The 20,586-nt window shown below is 36.6% G+C and overlaps 1 protein-coding gene across 1 annotated transcript in view; it reads right to left on the bottom strand.

Moving 5' to 3' along the window:
• Positions 1-20,586, bottom strand: part of LOC144344440 (uncharacterized) — a 54,390-nt gene that overhangs the window by 3,606 nt on the left and 30,198 nt on the right. The window contains exons 2-7 of the mRNA XM_085495829.1: positions 4,983-5,043; positions 4,515-4,733; positions 3,799-4,001; positions 2,877-2,931; positions 1,833-2,180; positions 1,360-1,698 (exon numbers count right to left, since the gene is read on the bottom strand). Coding sequence (XP_085351955.1) covers positions 1,360-1,698; positions 1,833-2,180; positions 2,877-2,931; positions 3,799-4,001; positions 4,515-4,733; positions 4,983-5,043 — 1,225 coding nt within the window. The remainder of the gene's footprint in view (positions 1-1,359; positions 1,699-1,832; positions 2,181-2,876; positions 2,932-3,798; positions 4,002-4,514; positions 4,734-4,982; positions 5,044-20,586) is intronic.

Genomic DNA, 20,586 nt, shown 5'->3' with positions numbered 1-20,586 from the left:
ATCGTTTTGTACATTTTCTGTACGCCAACAATTCTCCCATCGTCTTTCCCAGCGTGTGCCGCCAGTTTGTGTACACCGGTTTATTGATATGATTCGTAGGGTTGTTTGTACAATTCTCGTCGGATTTAACAAACAGAAATCGGACATGACCAAGCTTAGTTTTGCGTTTTTGAGACGAACGGCCAAGCACTACACAGCATTCGCGCACATAACTACGAGTATGATAAATTTGCTTACTGTGTTACAATACCTTGCAAATAAATATATAACTATATGGCGGCATATTTTCGTTGAATTGTTCTAAATAATAATATATCTCGGTAAAATACTGTAAACGCATATTTCGCTATTTAAATTAAATCCATACGAACATGTAAAATACCATTAGAACTCATTGTTTCACCGCTAAGTTTTGGAATTTAAAACTCAGTAAAATGGCTCAAAGCTTCAATGTTGTATAATTGAATGCCAGGGAAAATAAATGGTTTTTCAGTACGGCAACTCCCGAGCTACACACCGAGGAATTATAGCATGTACATTTTCAATGTTAAGTTGTCTCTTCAACGGTTAGTTAAAACATAGACAGGAAAATGTCTATGGTTAAAAACACTATGCCACGAAACATTAGTCTTTGTACTTCAGAACTGCTGTCAAAACACAATAGAAATTTTGGGAGCCATCCAAGTACCCGCGACTTAGCCGAATCGCGACTTACCGAGGCGCGACTTAGCGAGGGGTCACTGTATTTCATATACGTGTCATACAATAGTGTTATATGAATACAAACAATATGTAAGCTCGCATTGTAAATCGCTGCATTATAGTATGACTGACTCCATGAAAGAACAGTAAACTGCATAGTATTTTTTAAATATATAGAACAATTTAGCCCAGAAAACAATACTGAAACACACTGAGATTCTTTTGGTTGCTCCGATTTGACTACAGATCGGACCTAAAACAGTCTTGAATACCTATAACTATAAGGCTCCAAGCTGATTATTTGATTTTTACATATGGGATAATGAAAAGTGTGCTTACACTATGGTGTGCATGTGCTATAATTTACTATGGTCTATATTCTCTCTAAAAACAAACATTGATGGAATGGCAAATAGAATGTAATTTAAACTAATCAAAATGCATGTGCTCATATGAAAGAAATGTATTCAAATGATTGTATCTCTATTTAATCCACAAGGTTTGCTAGTAAGAGTTCAGATCAGATATTTTCTGCTCGATATTTTAACAATTAACGTATTTAAACAATTAAGTATTCAGCTCGTGAAATGATGTTCTAAATCTAGGACTAGAATGTGTGTGTATGTGTGTATGCCTATTTTCTTAATTTTAACTTACCTTCATTTGTTGGTAAAATTATATAAGCTGGCGTGTTTTTTCTTCTAAGTTTTGGATTCCTGTTAGGTTTTTTATCGTTCTCGACGGCTCCACGCCTTTCATTCGTGACTGCCGAAGGGCCAAACTTGTTCGGTTTATTTCGACTCGGTTGCGTCTTCTTCCTTGCACCACTAGCGGTCATCGATGATGTATCTTTCGTTTTTACGTCGCCATTTTTGTGTACCTCGCTTTTTTCAGAGGTCGTTTGCTTTTTTGAAGTTTCTGCCTCCTTTACATCAGTGTTCTCGTCGAAGCTCTCCATTGGAGAGTCTGGGAACTTACGTGCTGATCTTGAGGGCGCTGTAATTGAAATAAGGTGACAAAAAGGTAAGTTTTGCCGTATTTGGTCCATGTGATTTGCATATAGATAACATACGCCATACATATTTCTAATTGATTTCCACTTTTCAGTCAAAAAAGTTTTAAAAACATACCTCTGACATCTGGAGGTTTATTCATCACTGCTGGGGTTAGTTTTCGTTGCCTTGACAGCGCACGACTAGCCTCGTTTTCGTCCTGCTCGTTTACATTTTCAAGTGTATCCACGGATGGCCGAAGTTTGTCTCGAGTCGCTTTGCTTTTTCCTTTTCTTTTCCCGTCTTTTTTGTAAATATTGAACCGTTCTTCTTCTGGGTCAGAAAACTGAACAAACTCGAGATCGTATTCGTGGCCGCCTACTCCACTGTCCTGGGACGTGTTATCGTCATTGGTGACGCTGTTCGTAATTTCTTCGTTTTCGTAATAAATTAGTGTGTCAGGTGCAGGTCGCCCCTTGGAAGATGCTGTCAGACAAAGATCGTAAATACACATTAATTAATTTATTCATTGACCGAAGTTATATTTGCAGCATTTTTTCGGACAAGACAATGATACGTTCTAAGTACAGGCAATCGTGTGTAAATTTGAATTCAAGTCAATGTATGTACTGGTCGTAATACAAATCACAGCAATATACGAATCAATTAACGTGTTTACTAGAAGCTTATATTCATGTTGTTCGTTTCAGTAATTTGTGTTGATTTTCCCGGAATTGCTGTTATGTATATAGAACCTAATTCGTCTAAAATTGATATGAAATATTTAGAATAATTTAAAGGGCGGTAGTCGTCGCGCCACGTATGCGCGTAATATATGGGTTTCATATAAACAAAGATGGCGACTTTGACTATTGCGTAGATCAACGAGTACAAAATGAGACGTTTCCAAGCTTCACTTAGGTGATTCGAAGGTATGGAGGGAGTTACCGGCGGCATTCATTGCAAGTCACGCCCAGATCAACCCTCATACTTGTGATTTCCATTGGAAGAGCGCATTGGATTGTGGGAAAATCAATGTTTATCAACACAAATGTCGCACATGCGCAGCGCGACGACCACCGCGCTTTAAAGGAATTTGTTTTTATTTGTCATGGTTTTTAGAATGTTGGAATTGCACACGCACACGTTACTTCCGTTTAGTTACAGATTTATTTATATTACCTGTAAACGGTGATCGTGGTAGACTGGCTGGAGTGTTTTTCCGTTTCGGAGGCATCTGAAATAGAGAAGATTGTCGAACAGAATACTAGTAAATTGAAATCGGAATACAATACATCACAGAGATAGAATGTCCTGATTCAGAATTGTGATATGTGTGTGAGCGTCAGCAGCAATGATTGGAAGACGATACTATTGTTGCCCGGGATACTATCGGGTGCATTATACCTCATCATTCATAAAAAATAAATAAGCCTATAGAAAAAATAGGTATTTGTTATCACTAATTTGCATGCAATAATATAAATGTTGACATTTAAAAAACTTCTGAACTTCTGAATTTACATTATAAACACCACGCGATGGTGCCTGCCATTTAGACTATCAATACACTACTTGAATTTGTGTGTTTTAAAATCATAACATTCAAGTTTGTGTTCTGCATTTACAAGTAGCAATGATTGTTTGAATCTACAATGATGTATGGGCAACTTTTGACATTGAGACATTTCCTTCCGGTGTATTGAGGTTATATTTTAAAGGGCGATAGTCGCCGCGCCACGCATGCGCGAGATAATGGGTCTCATGTAAACTAAGATGGCGATTTTGACTGTTGCACAGATCAACGACTACAAACTGATACGTTACGGAGTATTTTTTTGTTGGTTGGATGGTATCGAAGGAGTTACTGGTAGTAATTAGTGCAAGTCGCGCCCGGGTGAAACCTCATACTTGTGATTTCCATTAGAATGCGCATTGGATTGTGGGAAAATCAATGTTTATCGACACAAATGTCGCACATGCGCAGACCAACGACTACCGCGCTTTAAATAATTTCCAAGATGTCCGATCTTGTTTCACCCTCTTGACCAGAATGACCTTCATCAGATCTGTTGGCACGTAGCAAGTAACGTTTTTTTCCTACCTTCGTTTCTGTGTCAGTCCAGTTACCAGCTTTATCTTCTTCACTGTTGCTGCTAATACTACTTCCTTTTCTTTCCTCCAGATGTGCCTCCTTCTCCGGAAACCGTTCTATACTATCGTTGGTGGCAGTATCAGTATACAGTATATCTTCATCTGATTCATTTATGCTGCGGGCTTTGAGATCTCTCAAGCCTTCCCGCAGCTCTGTAAAACGATTGTGATTTAGTTCATCATTTAGAATATAACTAACCTGACAAAAACAATACTTGATGGACGGTCGATCACAGATTATTGACAATATTGACGCTGTCAACAGCAGAATGCCTCATCGCCAGAGGACGCTTATTACAAGAACAATCGTACTCAATTGTACTTCACACCATCAACTAAAATTATTCAGCCCATGTTTGTTAAGGGCGAGAGGGTTCCCAAAAAGAAAATAATACAGGACTGTTCTAATATAGTATTTCATTACAAACCACATGATTCAATTTATACGTCCCTGCACGTTCTAGAGTATTATTTTTCATTATGTAAAATCTCAGCATTATGTTATAAAAACTGTCACAGTATTATATTTCCGTGACTACATGTTTATCTGAAAAAGAATCCTTCCGCAATAAACCCACTCACCGCCACATCATATTTTAGGAACACGATAATGAGAAATATCAGGTAGATATTACATAAAACTGGTGATGAGTAACTAGTACTTGCCTTCCACCGTGGGAGGTTCCGAAATAGCTGGAGTTATTTTCCGTTTTCGTTCAAATGGTCCTATTACAGGGGGTACATATGGCTCACAGTCGCCGGATGATCCGTATCCTTTGTCCGAATATGCTCTGGCGATTCTTAGGTTTCTGCTCCGCCGCTTAGAGAAAATGACCTCTGACTTTGTACGCAGTACTGGTTCCCTTAGTTCTGAGAATGAGTGTTCTGCAAATAGAGTATGCAAGCACTGGAGGGATGAAGATGCTATCCTGGTATATAACCACGTGGGGGCGACGGGACTCACTGCATACTGCCCCAACAAAGGCAAAACGGCGCAATTACTAAATGAAGGTGAACGAGCGAGATATGTGCCGTTAAGTGTGATAATAGTAGCGAGCTCTATTGTTCGTGAATATCAATCTGTGAAGGTATTCAAAGACGTGCTTGGACGAGGATAAATATAGGACCACCTACCTCTTGAATTATCCTGAGTTCCCTGGGGTACACGCTCTAACGGATTATGTGTACGTGGAGTCTGAAAGACACAATATAATATTCAAATGAGAATCTTTAAAAATATCCAACAGCTTATGAAATACGTGAGCGTATGAATACATAGTGATATTCATCTGACTTCTTAGTCTCCATACTTTGCAAAAGAAAATGCGGCATTCACGCATAACTGTATTTCACCCGCGACAGAAGCTGGTCACGTTTTTTGTCATTTTGAAGCCGTTCATGATCAGTAAGAGAAGACTATTTATTATGGGTGACACATAGTATAGGTACTCGTTGCTGTAAATACCATCCAAAACTACAATATTATAACCAGTAACGTATTCATACAGTACACTACTTAGAATGTAAGTCTATTTTCAAATTTTGTTGAAGATATATCTTGAACAACTTCGACGAGAGGGGTTTGGACAGTTAATAATCCGCGCTGAGTTCGCAATTATTTGCTGGTGTATGCTGGAAATGTTGCAATGAAATCCTCCCGATCGTGCAACCAGGATAGTATATGTAGTAGTGCACCTAGGGAAATAATGTTGAGTTAATCTGTTATTAGGCACTACCAAGCTGATACGAAAGACAGCGTGTTTTCAGGATCACATGATGAAATGTGACATGAATACGGGGGGTGTTATGTTGCTTCCAGTACTTTGGATTATATCGTACCTACTACAAGCTGCTTAGGACGATGAAGTCTTACAAATAAAACAAATAAAGGATCAAATTACCAGGCAAATGTATGTGTGGATGATGTGGTAAGTCGGCGTGGAGGGCGCGTTCGCATGCTGTGTAAATAATGTGTGTTTTACACGCGTTACATAAGTTGTCTGCGACCCATATATAACTTATGGTGTCTCAACGGCCATAATACTTTAATACGATTTTGTATGATTAAATTGTGTGGATTTATGCCATGCAGATTGTTTTTTATTCCTTCAATAGCTTGTTTCTCGAATATATCCACGACTATGATGGACCACCCATGGCCTTATGTAATGTGACTATAGTCTACTTGTGTAATAATATATTTTACCTGTTAAATATAGGCTAACATAGTTTTTCCCACTTGTGGTTTGGAAGTGCAATTAAGTTACATTGAATTGCAAAGGGGTTGATGAACGCTTATGTACGTTGTGATACTGAAAAAACATCGTTTTGAAATATGTGTACTGCTCATTCTATGTATTGGGTGTGATGTGTGCTCATATATAATATCATCAATTGGTGAAACAACGCAGTTGCGCATGTGCGTTCATGTACTGGATTGTGAAGTAGTAGTAAAGTATTTGTGGAGTTGATTTCTGTCATTCTAAGAATGATTTTATTTGTACTGTTTAATCAACGTCTCTGGTTTAATGCATCAAAAGTGGAAGTTAGTGGAATTCAGCAGCTTGATTTACATTATCAAGTTTGCTTACATGTAGTGAGTGACAGTAATTTATTGTTAGAGGTTTGATATCAATGACTGTGTGCATTAAATCTCCGATATAGTGGATTATACGGGTACCATACGAAGTGCAACGAGCACATATCCACAGAAGAATTTCATGTGCTGCGTAGATCAGATTTGGGGGTCTGATGCCTGTTCTTTAAAACGTCACTCGACTCCATCTCGACCAGATCAACTCTTATGTTGGATTTTTAATCGAGTGTGGTAGGTTGCGGGAAAATCCAGACGTTTATCAATACAAATCACGCGCATATGTAGCTCGAAGATCACCGCCGCGCAGCGTGTGTTCGTGCGAATTGTATATAAACAAACAATACATTTTACACGCGTTGTATATGTCGCTATGAGTCTCATATCGATCGACGCGACGTGACGAATACCGTCCTTTAATAAAAACTTAAGATCTGGTCCATAAACTTTCATAAGTAGCTATATACATTTATCAATTAATTTACGACGTGAATTCTACAGTGTGAGATTGAAAAATCGAAAATTCTGATCGGAAATCTATTCAAAGCCCTAACTAGTAAGAGCTGAACAGCCCATAGTTGTGATGTTTAATACTTGTAATATTGTATCTAATATAGCCTTGGGTTTTAATCGCCGCAGTTACTCTATACTCAAAGACGTTTTCCATCTCAATCGCCTGCAATCATAAACTGACAAGTGAATTTACTTTAATCCTGCACCTCACTTGCATCCTTCCACGCGTCGGTAGGATGCTTTACAACAAAGCTAAACGTCTTGATATAAAGTTCACTGAATGAATGAATGAATGAATGAATGAATGAATGAATGAATGAATGAATGAATGAATGAATGAATGCAAAAGCAAATTGCGGTGAGAATCATTAAAAATGTTCTCTTGTTCTCTGTGACCTATCAACTAATAGATATAATGGGAATAATTATACTAATGAATAACAATATTGATGATAACAAATAAATTTACAGATAAATAAGGTTATAAAAGTCTTGTAATTTGAAAAGTTCGAGATAAATTATCTATAGAATGGCGGAGATTGTATCAAAACATAATCACGTGAACGATTTTCCTGAAAAAATTACGTTGACTTTTACCTGCCATATCTAATCATCTAATGTATGCAGTTTGTAAAAGGCGTACGCGCGTCTGCTGAAACGCTTATACAAATATGTTTTAAATGGGAGGCAAATGTTAAGGGAGACACGTCGTAGCGACGGTGATTAGCACACGTAAAAGGCTATACAGAAGTAAATAATAGACACATGATTAATACCTATACCGTTATACAGATTTGTTTACATTCTAGATATCCACAAGGACTTGCATATATTGATGTGTTGGGGACTTTACATACGTTTTCAGGTTTAGATAAATAAATAACATAACTGACGATTACATCGTTAGTGCTTCCATTAATAAAATCTGTCACCGTAACGCCATAAGTTACAGCGTGCCGTAATTTTGCGGTATTGTACGGGTATTTTCATCCTACCATATAAGGAAATGCGAATTCCAAATATGGAATGATTACGCGCGTAATCGTCCTCTATTAATAAAAACAAACATGGCTTCCACCAGGGTTTGACCGTACTCCACACAAATAAGTTGCTGATTCTGTTCTAAACTTTTTGGATTTCAGCATTCCCATGATGTATCCTTAGAAGGAAAATATGTATAATAATAAGGTTATTATGAGAATACCTCAAAGTATGCACTCAGACAGTACTCCGTCGCATCGACCTTCACTACGCGTCAATCGTTACTTCGTGCATACTTTGAGGTATCCATGTAATAACATCATAGTATATATGAACTCCAAATATGAACATATTTTATTACAGTATATAAAAACAAAAGAATCTTTATCCCGTTTTAGTGATATTGGAAATATTACTGTTTTGTAAATTTGAAACTATAGAATATATATCTAGATAAAGACAAAAGAACAGAAGAGTCATGAAAATTTAAAAGCAAAATTTATGTATGCGAGTTTATTTGACAAAGGTAACCAGGTCAATTTATATAAGGAGTCCATTTTCTCAAATACAATGTAGAACAAGTATTTGTGTAGACCTTTAAATATGTCCTTTGTACATATTCCTAACTTGCTTGCTATCCAACTGAGGCATAATACGCATCGTTATAACAAGCTCCTTAGTATGGATCTGTTCTCCAGGTATTGCTCGGTTTATAGTCATATGGATATGGATTACACACCACTACCCTAAAGTATGTGTGTAAAGTTATAAGTGAGTTTATTGTTTTATAAATTGGGACGAGATTTGATTTGCAGCTTATACGCTTATCGACTGTGACTATAATTACAGCATCCCATGTTGCATTCAAGTTATATCAACTAACATATCTCTCGTACAAAATGAGATAATTTAGCCCCGGGTATCTCTCGTACAAAATGAGGTAAGCCAGCCCTGGTTTTCAATTACAACGTCTGTCGAACACACTGAGGTAATCCAGACCTGTTTTTTCTATTACAACGTCTGTCGAACAAAATGGGGTAAGCCAGCCCTGCTGGTTCTCAGCTATGGCATCTCTCCCAGTTACAACAGGAAAAATAACGGTGAACTTTTGTTCACAGTTTCTCTCGGGTTTACCTTAAAATCAAAGTTAAACTCTTGCGACCTTGCCATTTGTTACGTACTATTATTCCATTTATTGAAGTTTGTTTTAATAGTGAATTTAATAGTGAATTATAAATCATATCTTCATTATATCTTCAACCATCTGAAGCTTTGATAAAGCGTAGTAATGAGATGGTGATGATTGATCAAGTATGACTTTTCACAGTAGAAATATTGTGTTACCTCAAAGATTACCACTTATATATTTTTTGTTGGCATATTTAAAGTACAAATCTCAATTCAATCATCACATGCTTAATTATGTATTATTTCTTCACAGAAATAATCGTCAAGATATTGTAAAAGGAAAACTGATTATTACTATCTATAATAAAAACATTAATCATTTCTAAATTCAACGTCTGTAGGATACAGTCAGATTCCTCGCAAGATTTACACAAATTACAAAATGTACCCATAAATATAGTTTGAATAGTGTGCACTGGCAGTTTGGGTCACGGTTATCTAATAAGTTGAATAAGATACGCCAACATCATGAGCATCATTTTCTATAAATGGATTGAATGTATTTTTGAAGCAAGACTGTATATATGTTTATCTGAGCACATGTTTTTTTATAAAATGCTTAAAATCACATATCAAACACGACTGGTCTTTATTTGCGAAGTGACTTTTAGACTTAGAGTATGTATTAATACCTGTATGGTGATATTTGGATAAATGAGAGATCTAAATTTTGTAAATTCATTCTTTCTTATCGTAGGTACGATAAGTGAGGATTTATCAAAGCACTTCGTGCTGTTGGTGTTAATTAATAATGTCTTTCAAGTGTGTATTAAAATAGTATTATAAAAGCTTTATAATTGTGTTCTGGGACAAATTCCTGTGAAATTTATTTTTTAAAATTAAAGTTATTTACTTAGACAAAGAAATGTTTTGTTATAACAATGATTTCATTTTGAAATGTATGTCAAACGCATATTTTTAATGCACTTTTTCTTCCAAAATGTGGATGCAATATTTTGCCTGATATGTATTTTTGTTGATGACTTTGAGTCTAGCAGACATAATTTTCTACTGGTTTCAGATCTCGATCAACAGTTTGGTACTTAAATATGATTATATTGATTATATGACATCTTGTCCTCCTTTAATGTATTTTATTGGTATGTTTGCAAATGTGTATAACTTCTTAAAAGAATTGGGCAACAGTTCATCCATGAGTTGACATTGGAACCCAGACTAGTACTAGTATTCCATGGAATTTAGAAGATACATTACAAATGATATGCATATTCCCCTGGGAATAATGACCTTTTGAATGCATATCAACAATGGGATAAGTCATGTCTACGCCATCCAATTTAGACTAATACTCTCCCAATGTTTGCATTATATTTGTCCACACATGACATCTCTCGTTTCAACTAATGCATAAAGTGACCATGTTTGATAATTTTTTTACTCAAGTTATCATGTACATTTTAACAATTATGAACAACGGCAACGACGACAACAGACATTTTCCCTAAATATACCTTAATAAACCGATGATACGGGTAAGCTAATTACGTCGAGTAGTCTCTGTTAGCACTGACAATTACGCAACAGTACTGTTACACAGCCCGGATATGAGGACATTGTCTCATACGACAAACGAACAAAACAACTTTAATCACAGAAAACTCTCCTTTCAATAATACACTGACCCAGGGCATTGTTTTCAAGCCAACAAAGAATGTCCATTTCAATATCAACACGACTTCTTCATGTTCACCGGATGTCACCCTGACAACTGCATTGAACTAGGTGTTCAATTAGTAGTTGAAGATATGACGTCACTGATGACTGTTGAAAAGCGGGCGAGTTTACTAATTTAACGAACAAAATATCAACCATATTTAACATAATCCTTTTAAGGTTACTTAATGTTTCATCTCAAATGAAAATGTTGATGCCCGCGAAAAACGGGCATACTAATTTGAGAAATTGGACAAACATGTCGTACAATTAAAATTGTGGTTGTTACAAATAGATGGTTCTTATTTTAGAAACATTTTTTTTTCATATTTGTTCATGCATGTAATAATAAAGAGCAATTATCGCTGGGTTACCAAATGATGTTCAAGGTAAACTTATATATAAATGACATGTAACATTTGCAATTAATTGTCACAAGATACCTTATCACAAAGTATATCAATGTGTCCAGTTATTTTAATTGTATTATTTTCCTCGTACTCGAGTATTTGTACTTAATATATATGTAAATACATACTAATTATTGGGATGCAATACCACGTGAGTTCATTCAACAATAAAACACTCACTGTTGCATATGTTACAATGATACAGCCGTTTTTGCATAAAATATTTGCATACTTGTACTTTTCATACAGTATTTTTATTAATTGTCACATTTATTCAGTGTGCATCCACATACCATTTGGAATTTCTGTTTTAAGATTATTTTCAGTGGAGACAAATGAGAGATTATCCAATTATTTCAGTATATTGCGGCGCTAAAACTACGGTGCCTCGAGCCCACAATCAATCATGAGCAGTATGATCTGAATTTACGCATCGTTTTGTCCACATTAAACCAGTAAACTAATCGTTTCGGAGATCAAATTGAATGGATTCCATTATATTCTTACGAAATTAGCTTATGAGTTCCCCGGGACTTAAGGGTTTCACTAATGATGTAATTATAGTAACCCCGAGAACATTTACATTAATCGTATGATTCGTTCGACATGTTTAATCAGCAAATTCACTATAGAGAGATATGCGAGAGTTTAGCGCTATAGATTATGTATACACTGTTTAATTATGTGTACCTGCTGGCCTCATTTGTATATTAAACGCGATAATACAAATACAGTGAACTGTAGGTAATAGTATTCGAATTTCGTGTACACAGACCCGCATCGAACACTGTGCGTCTGGCATGACGTCACAATTTAAGGTACCTCGCTAGTTTCACTTAACTATATGAACATAGACTGTTCTACAACTACACGCATCACGTCTGTGGTTCGGTTTCACATACACAGTACACTATTCATAGGAAATTTACCGCCACCAATGAATAATAAAGCAAGTGATAGTCACAACCGGCTAGGTTTGACGAACGTAAACATGTGATTGAATTTAAACCGTGCTTCTAGACGCTCAAAAAACCTCGCTATTTTAATGAGTTTTTATCTGAGCGTGACTTGCACTAATTACCGCCGGTGACTCCATGAATGCCTTCCAATCCCCAGAATAAAATTACCTAATTTAAGCTTGATAACGTCTTAGTTTGTACTCGTTGATCTGCGCAATACTCAAGTCGCCATATTTGTTTATATAAGACCCATATATTGCGTGACGCGACGACCAGCACCTTTTGTCTACAACGGGTAAAGTTGTCTTACATTTCCCCGGGGAAAGTGCAAATTGATATTATTATTCTTTTGTATTTTGAAACCGGGAGGTAAAACATGAAGCACCATGGGATTCAAAATGGTTGCCACCTCAGCTGACTTGTACCTTCTTACAAAAAGTGGTTGTAATTTTGACTATTACAAATCTAAGTATATAAATGTATATATTTCCAAATCAATTATTCGAAAATACTCAAGGTCTTGCTTCGTATTATATAAATCCACTCTAGATTGTGATGAGAATAAACTTAATCGCTTGCCAAAAATACAGCTTATTGCATTATCCCTTTAAAATAAGGGGCTGGAGGTAATTTGTTTTCGTTGGCATTGCATTTTATTAACATATGCCTGGCATTTTTTTTATTATTTTCCCGCTTCTCACACATTGTGTAGTCAGCTGGATTTTTTTCCTTGTCACTCACGTCATGTTCACAATATTCTCTCGCCCAATCATATTTTTTTTAATGGAAACATCCTTAGAATCCACTAATTCAACACTGGTAATCATGAAAACAACTACAGGGTATGAACATGATTTAACCTTTTGACCGCCAAATTTCAAACAATCATCCCCAAAAATAAAACTGCGTAATATTTCCATATTTATTCAAGTGTATAGATAGAGATTTGAGGAAAACAAAAACATATGAGCATTTAATAAGACAGTAACTAAAGTTATAGATGGGCGAAATGCTTACAGCACAAATTATAGCGTTCTATATAGAAATTTCTCTGACATGACGTGTCAATTATTTTCACCAACATTTCAGGGTTTCGTTTTTGTTTGTTTTTTCATAATGTAGAGCTACTATTGAAAGTTATTACGCAGTTATTACTGCGAGCAAATCAGCGTGGCGTCGTGTAAACGCTGCGATCCGCACAGCTGGATTGTTCGATTCTGTGTCGAGATGGCACCGTGTCGTGTGCGTAGTCAGAACCCGACAAGAGTTTTATTTTCGTTTTGCTAGAAGTGCGAACATTAAACAGTCGATACAACGTTCAACGCTGCTAGGATTGTGTAGTGTTTTGTCGTTTCTTGCACAAGAATACTACATGCCATAGCTGAAAAATTATGATTCCTCGACGGACAGCAACCATGCTGAATCCTGTCGTTTGCAGTGGTGGACCCTTAAGCTGCTTTCTTTTAACAATTGTCTCTTCACATGTGACTGGTAACATATTATAGGCAAATTATTTATGAAAATGTTGCCGTGTTGCCATGGCATTAAATGAAAATCTCCCACACTGAGTAAGTGTGTATCGTGTATCACAGAAATGTTTGGATGTGCATCGCGGGGGGTACTTATGACCTACAGCGCGTATTGAAGCCGTTTTGATTAGATATACAGTACTGGGGAGATCGTCTTTGTTTAGTCCGATTGTGGGTCACAGTACATGCGCAAAAAGAATTCGATGAAATGGCGGAAGACACGAGCCTCTAAAATGATAAACGATATTCTGATACAATGCCAGTAAGTTGCTTACTTGGTACGTAATATTATCTAATTATTTATTAATTCGACTTTAACGTTGAACACATAAATTTGAGCTTCCAGAAAATTGACATGTTTTAATCTGTTAGACGCAAGTCTTCTGGTGAGTCTTGAGGTATTATTTATTCCAACGTGATTGGATTAGTGTCATTATTTAATTAAATCATTTGTTATTTTCGAAGCTTAATAAAATTTGAGATGTAAACGAACATGAGCGTTCAATTTGGGTAATTGGATTAATTTGCAAATGGCGGGTCAGTGAATATATTTAATAGATGTGTATATCATTTTAAGGCAGGGTATTGGTCAATTGAAAAGCTCTAATTTAGGATGGCGAAAATAACCTAGGACTTTCTTATGGAATCATTTTACGAAGCGTTAAAAGTGGTTTCACCCTTTTGCCATATCGTGTTACACTAGATTGTATTTTCTGTCGTGGCAATGACAATCATTCACACAGTTTTTTTCAATGCCCTCGTCTACTGTCATTATGTTATCTACTCCGGAACACCATTTGAACATTTTTGAGGAACCATGATTCCACATGCCTGGTTCACCATTTTTTTTTAGATAAAATCTTAAATGTAAATAATTCACATGCCTTAAAACTTGTCTGTTTATTTGTTAATGTTGTATCAAATAAATATAGTGTTCATGAGTGTCTATATTTCTTGATCCAAATGTTTTAGAAAATAGGGTAATGTCCTTTTAAATTAGCATTTTTCTAATGGGAAGTGGCTGTTATAGGTAGTCGGTTTCATATCTAGTATTCCATCACGATCGTAATCTTTATGTTTTATTGCATCCTGTATTATTGAAGACCCATCGCTAATATGTAGATAAGATCGTACAGCCTTGCTCTGAATACACGTGAAGGTTTATTGCATTTACTCATTGCTGTCTCAGTATTGACCGATCTCGGTGAAGAGTCGGCGGGTTATTGATCTTGGATTGAGCTACATGTAACAGTCACCATTCAGAAAAGAAAATAGTATGTAATAATATGTCAATGGTTAACGTCTGCTCATGAAGGATTTAGAAATACGTTTCCCCAAACGTCGCATCCTCGAGCGGGAAAGTATTCTGTTACGTCGTGTTGATCTATAGTCTTTGTGCAAAGGTATGTAAAACGAGGGAGTCGTCACCTGGGCAAAGGTATGTAAAACGAGGGAGTCGTCACCTGGGCTTGCGGCAGAAGGCCATACATAGCCTGTCAACACATGGGCTTTTGCGCTTTATCGTCGATTGAGAGTCAATTCCCCGTGCGTGCGCAAGTGACGACCCCTACGCTTTAAGAGTTTTACTGTATTCAAAACAAGCAGCGACCAAAGAAGAATGAACAACACAAGACTCCTCGGCATAAATATCCTTCAAGAATGAATCAAAACACTGAAGAAACAAGCGTGATTCCTTCGGTAGAAACAACCCTGGGAACAAGGAATCTGTAAAGGATGGCTAGTGCCTAATGGCCTGAACATTAACACGGCCATTGTACGCACTTAACGGGGTACGTTAAATGAAGCAAATACTACCGGGTTCGTAGACGTGAATAACTTCCCACTGCCAATAATTTAACGGGAGTTGTTAGTAGATCGTTATATACCCTATTCCCCGCATTAGTTCTAACACCACGTGTAACGAGAGATACGTAACAAGCGTGTTTTAAGTACACCCACGAGCACGCACTCTCTGCCATGAACTTACAAAATCCAGTGTTACGAAAAATAGATCAAATAAATAACATTAAGCTAAAAAACAAATTAGAATAACTAATTATTTTTATGTTATACTATATTTTGCCAATGTATATTCGAAGTATTATTATTTTTACTTACAGAATTGTATTATTTTGAGAGAATAAAATGGGCTGGAGTTGCGCAATTAAACATATCTGTTTGTGTGTTTCAAGCTTTCAATGTCTTATATAAGACATTTCTGAATGAGGCGAGATCTCGCGTTAAAGTCACCTACTCAGATGCTTGATTTGCCGCTTTTTTGTGGTCAAGAAGATGTCGTAGATGGGGGCGGGTGGCTGTTATGAAGGCCTCTCCACAATGACTACCATTTAACTGCAGTTACTCGGTTTTGCTATGATTGAATAGGTTCAGCACAAAGTTCAAGGCCTCGATACAGAACAGTGCTACATAGAACAGCGGTACAATAACCAAAAATATCGCATTCATTATACGTCTATACACTCTGATTTCTTTTGCGGTTTAAATTATAATTGAAAAAAAATCATAACAATAAACGATTATTGGAATATCTTGTTGCCATGTGTATCTGTTTGAAATGTCAGCAATTCAATTCAATATAATGTCAGTTTTCTTTGGGCCATAAAAGATACTATCAATACTACTCTAATGAATAAGATCTTCGAGATATTTTCGATCAATCAGTGATGGTAAAAGTCATCACATACATAAATACCGAGTCTTACCATAAATGCAGTGAGTGATTTGTATACGTATTCATCAACTTAATTCAAGTCTGTTCTCCCCATATATTTTCACTCACAACAGTAATTATTCCACCTACACTTTAAACATACTCAATAAAATACATACACCTCCAAGGCCAATATTTAAGAACTTTAATTTGAACTTGTATGAGTAAACGTCATAAGAGCAAATCACTAATCAGCGCTTACTTGGAACGAGGGCACGGGTCGTCTGCCTCTACTAATAAATTGATTGGTAGGAAGCCGCGCTGCTGGACACACTTGTATACTACTGAATACTGCAATTTCAACCTAGTAATAGTTATTTATTTACTTACAGCGATCTCCTAATGATAGGAAATTGTCCACGTGACATTTTTGAATCCCTCGCTTATATAATGATATGCAGATCGCAGCATAGCCTTCCCCCATCCCGTTTTCGCCATTCTATTAACAGCCATAAATTGTAGAATTTAATTGTAGCTCTATTCCCGATTGACTCAATTGAAGGATTGTAGTCTAGCGTATATGCGACGTTAAACTAGCTGCACCCTAATCTATTAACGCATAGTTACGATCCGGTAATATCTCATTTTGATCAATGAAATACTGCCAACGTAAATACTGCAGATGATTTGGATTGTGGGGAATAATTAGAAATGAGATATTACTAGTAGCTAGACGTTAGTAGGGTAACGTATGGCAAGTGAAAGGATGCATAAGTTCTAGTTAATGAGTTGCTGCCGGGAGCTGCTATCAGCTTCCTCGATCAATGTCACGGGACAAGGGTGTGGGTATGCATCATCGGGACAACGTAGAGTAACCCGTGACGTTAAGATACACACATTCCACGGCGGTTTTAGTAATTTATCGGTCTGATATTCAGCTACTAAAGGTGATATCCAATGTCAACTGATGAATGAGCCCGGGGATCAGGGAATTGCAAAACGGCTATAGTAATCTAAATGATTGTCAAATATACGCGTTTGACTTCCCCTGCCTTATCTCGTTCGGAAAACTAAAGTGCGTCATTAAAACACCAAATGTTATCCGACAATCGTAAAAGACATTGAACGACTCCACAGATAATTATATTTTTAATATAATTTTGTTCAGCAGCATTAAATTATGATTTTTTTTTTACTCTTCACTTTCCTACCATTAAAACAGATCATTAGGCTCGATTTTTACAATGAGGTTCACTTGATGACGTTGTCCATAAGCCACGGATACTTTTCACTCAAAACTCTTGCAATTTAGTTCTTGGACATGCAATAATAAAAATGAAAGGATATCTTGTCAGAGTACGTCATTCTTAGACCTTAGACGCAAATGGTTGCAGGGGTATTGTTGAGGGCGAGATCTCGGCAGCGATTGACTAAAGTTCATTGCCGGCACCTGAAATCTTTAAATGACGCATTGACAAATACTCCAGTGTTTGTTGTAGTGGTGTCGACTGTTAAAAAGCGTATTCAATGTGTCCAAGTTTTCAAATCTCCGTATTCCGTGTGAACAAACTATTGTGTGCGATTACTTACAATGACGAGGCGCATTTGCAGGCTGCGGCTGTGAGTTCAAATCTCGCATGTTGCGTGTCCATATGTTCGTATTGTGCATATAATTAAAGCGGGGGAGTCGTCACCTGCGTCGTGACTACTGAGTCGTCGTCAGATGGCCATAGCGTGTCATTGTCTACGAACAAGCATCAACCCATGAGCCTTTGCGTTTTTTTGCGTGTGTTGTTATCGTCGCTTGGGACTCAATTCCCGCGCGTGCGCAGGTGACAATCCTCCCGCTTTAATAGTAGGGTAGTTTAAACCGAATTCGAATGTTAAGCTATTGAGCATGTTACTGCACATATATATGCAATTGCATTGTGGGATTTATCCTTCCACTGTATATACAATGTAATATAAAACTAGTTTTATCCTGGAAATTCACTAAATTATATGTGATTATTATATCCAACATAATATGCGACATTTTTATCCCATGTCACCAAGCAAATATATGATTGAATAATCTCACCATAGAAACCAGTGTAAAAATTGCAATTTTGATCATTTTCCTAGTATTTCTGAAATAGTATGTCGTACATGACATATAATTTTCAATTTGAACTTGAACTCGAACTTTCTCAAACGTATTGTATACGTCACATGGAACGAACACGAACACGACGCGGTATGATGCGTGTTGTTCGCACACCAATCCAATTTATCAGGATTATTTTAAGGGATAACAGCTACAGGAAGTTTATTAGTAGCCTTGTCGTCATGGGATGCACTGAGCTAGTTAGTGTGGTAAAGTACGCCTTGAAAAGCTCAAGTTATCTTGTACTTTGTAGAATAGCGTTTTCCCATGATAGACATTACAGAAGACAGGCGGGTAATAGCTTTCTTGAATACTGGACACATACGTATATATAGGTCCATAATGACGTTACCTCTACGGCACATCAGAAACACGTTTACCCGTATTTCTGCAGTGAAGTCATTCGTGGAACTCGTGAAACCTATAGGTCATAAGAATGGGATAATTGAATTAATTAAGAGACTTGAGCTTAGCTACCCCACGCCCTTCCCTTTGGGAAATTATATAACAATATTTTTGAAAATTGTTGACCTGTTTTAGCGGATATTTCCGAAACTAATTAAAAAAAATATGCACATAAGGTAGTAATATTTCATGTATTCAATTACAAATCACTATCGTTGCTATCGAGTCAGTTATTTACATGAATTTTAGTGTATCATTATTAGTGTACCCATTATAGTCCTAACCATGCAGAAGGGTTGGGAAACATACATAGTATTAATGAGAGCACTGTAAAAGTAGCTACATGTGCATAATCTAGCATGAACTTTACCTGGAACTATTATCGAATAATTGTGTTGTCGCGAAATACACTGAATACATATCCTAATTAATAGATCACTGAGAGAAAACTGCGTGACAACGGTGTCGAGTGAAAACAAGCGGAACGACCCGAGGCACTACATCAAGGATGCAGATAACAATCAACTAAGCCGACGATCGTCCATTTTGATAGTCTAAAAGAATTTGACGGTGAACTATTTTCCGTCCGTCGCGTATTCGTCTTACTATGTCGAGGTTGTAATTCCTTCTATTATTGTTGTTACTATTATTATTACGGTTGTTAATGACTCGGGTAATTACTTCAGAACACGGTGGCGGCGTATTTCAACTAAGGATACAATTACGGAAAGATGTTTCTTTGCCTCGTGAGTCGGTCTTTTATCACCGTAGCGCGGCGGTGTTATTTTATCGGCATTTCAGTTTGACTACCAATCCATTAGGTTAAAAACATTCCTTTTATGGCTGTAGTTCACCAAGATTTGTAGTAAAACATGTATATACAGTGTGTGTAGTGCAGCATAGTTAATACCTACAGAAAGTAGCATGTAATGTTAATAGCCCCGTAATACGACCTCCTTAAAAATAATTGTTAATTTTTTTTTTCATGAAGGAATTAACCTTGATTTTTGTATTGATCGTTGTCTCATGAAGTATCAGCCTGAGACAATATCAGGTGGCATCAATTTCAGGAGGGGCTAAATTTCATCTCACTAAAATGACTACACATTGAAAAGGTGTAATATTCACTCGGTTGTAATGTGAGCTTGGGGTTGCATTTAGGTTTTGATGTTTCTTGGCGTCTATTATGTGAGATATATTATAGCATAAGTTGCGTGTAACATGACCATAAACGTCCACATATAACGTTGGCGTTTGAATTTCATAGCAATGTCCACTGCTGACAGTGTCACTATCGCATTGGTTTTATGTACCATGTTCAATTTGTTAATGATCACGTGACTCAATTTACCGCCGTCATGTTCAACTCACCAGCTGACATTTTCCAGTGTAGACGTGCCTTTGAAGAGCACGGGTTAATAATCATTCAAAAGGTCAAACCGTCTAGAAGCTAAATGGATTAAATCCAAGGCCTCAATTCCTGGATTTAAACACAATAATTCGTCTATTAGCCAATTTGTCAATCAATATAGATTACGTAATACATATTAATAGGTACAAAAACAATCCAGGTACAATAATATAATTAGGATTTACGTACAATTGTATTGAAATATTAAAAACAAAATATTTAACTAACTTTGAACATTTGTAGATGTCGGTTTCGAGC

This window comes from Saccoglossus kowalevskii, chromosome 22 (genome assembly GCF_978046115.1).
Source record: "Saccoglossus kowalevskii chromosome 22, keSacKowa6.1, whole genome shotgun sequence".
NCBI lineage: Eukaryota > Metazoa > Hemichordata > Enteropneusta > Harrimaniidae > Saccoglossus > Saccoglossus kowalevskii.
This window is presented reverse-complemented; position numbering and strand designations above follow the sequence as displayed.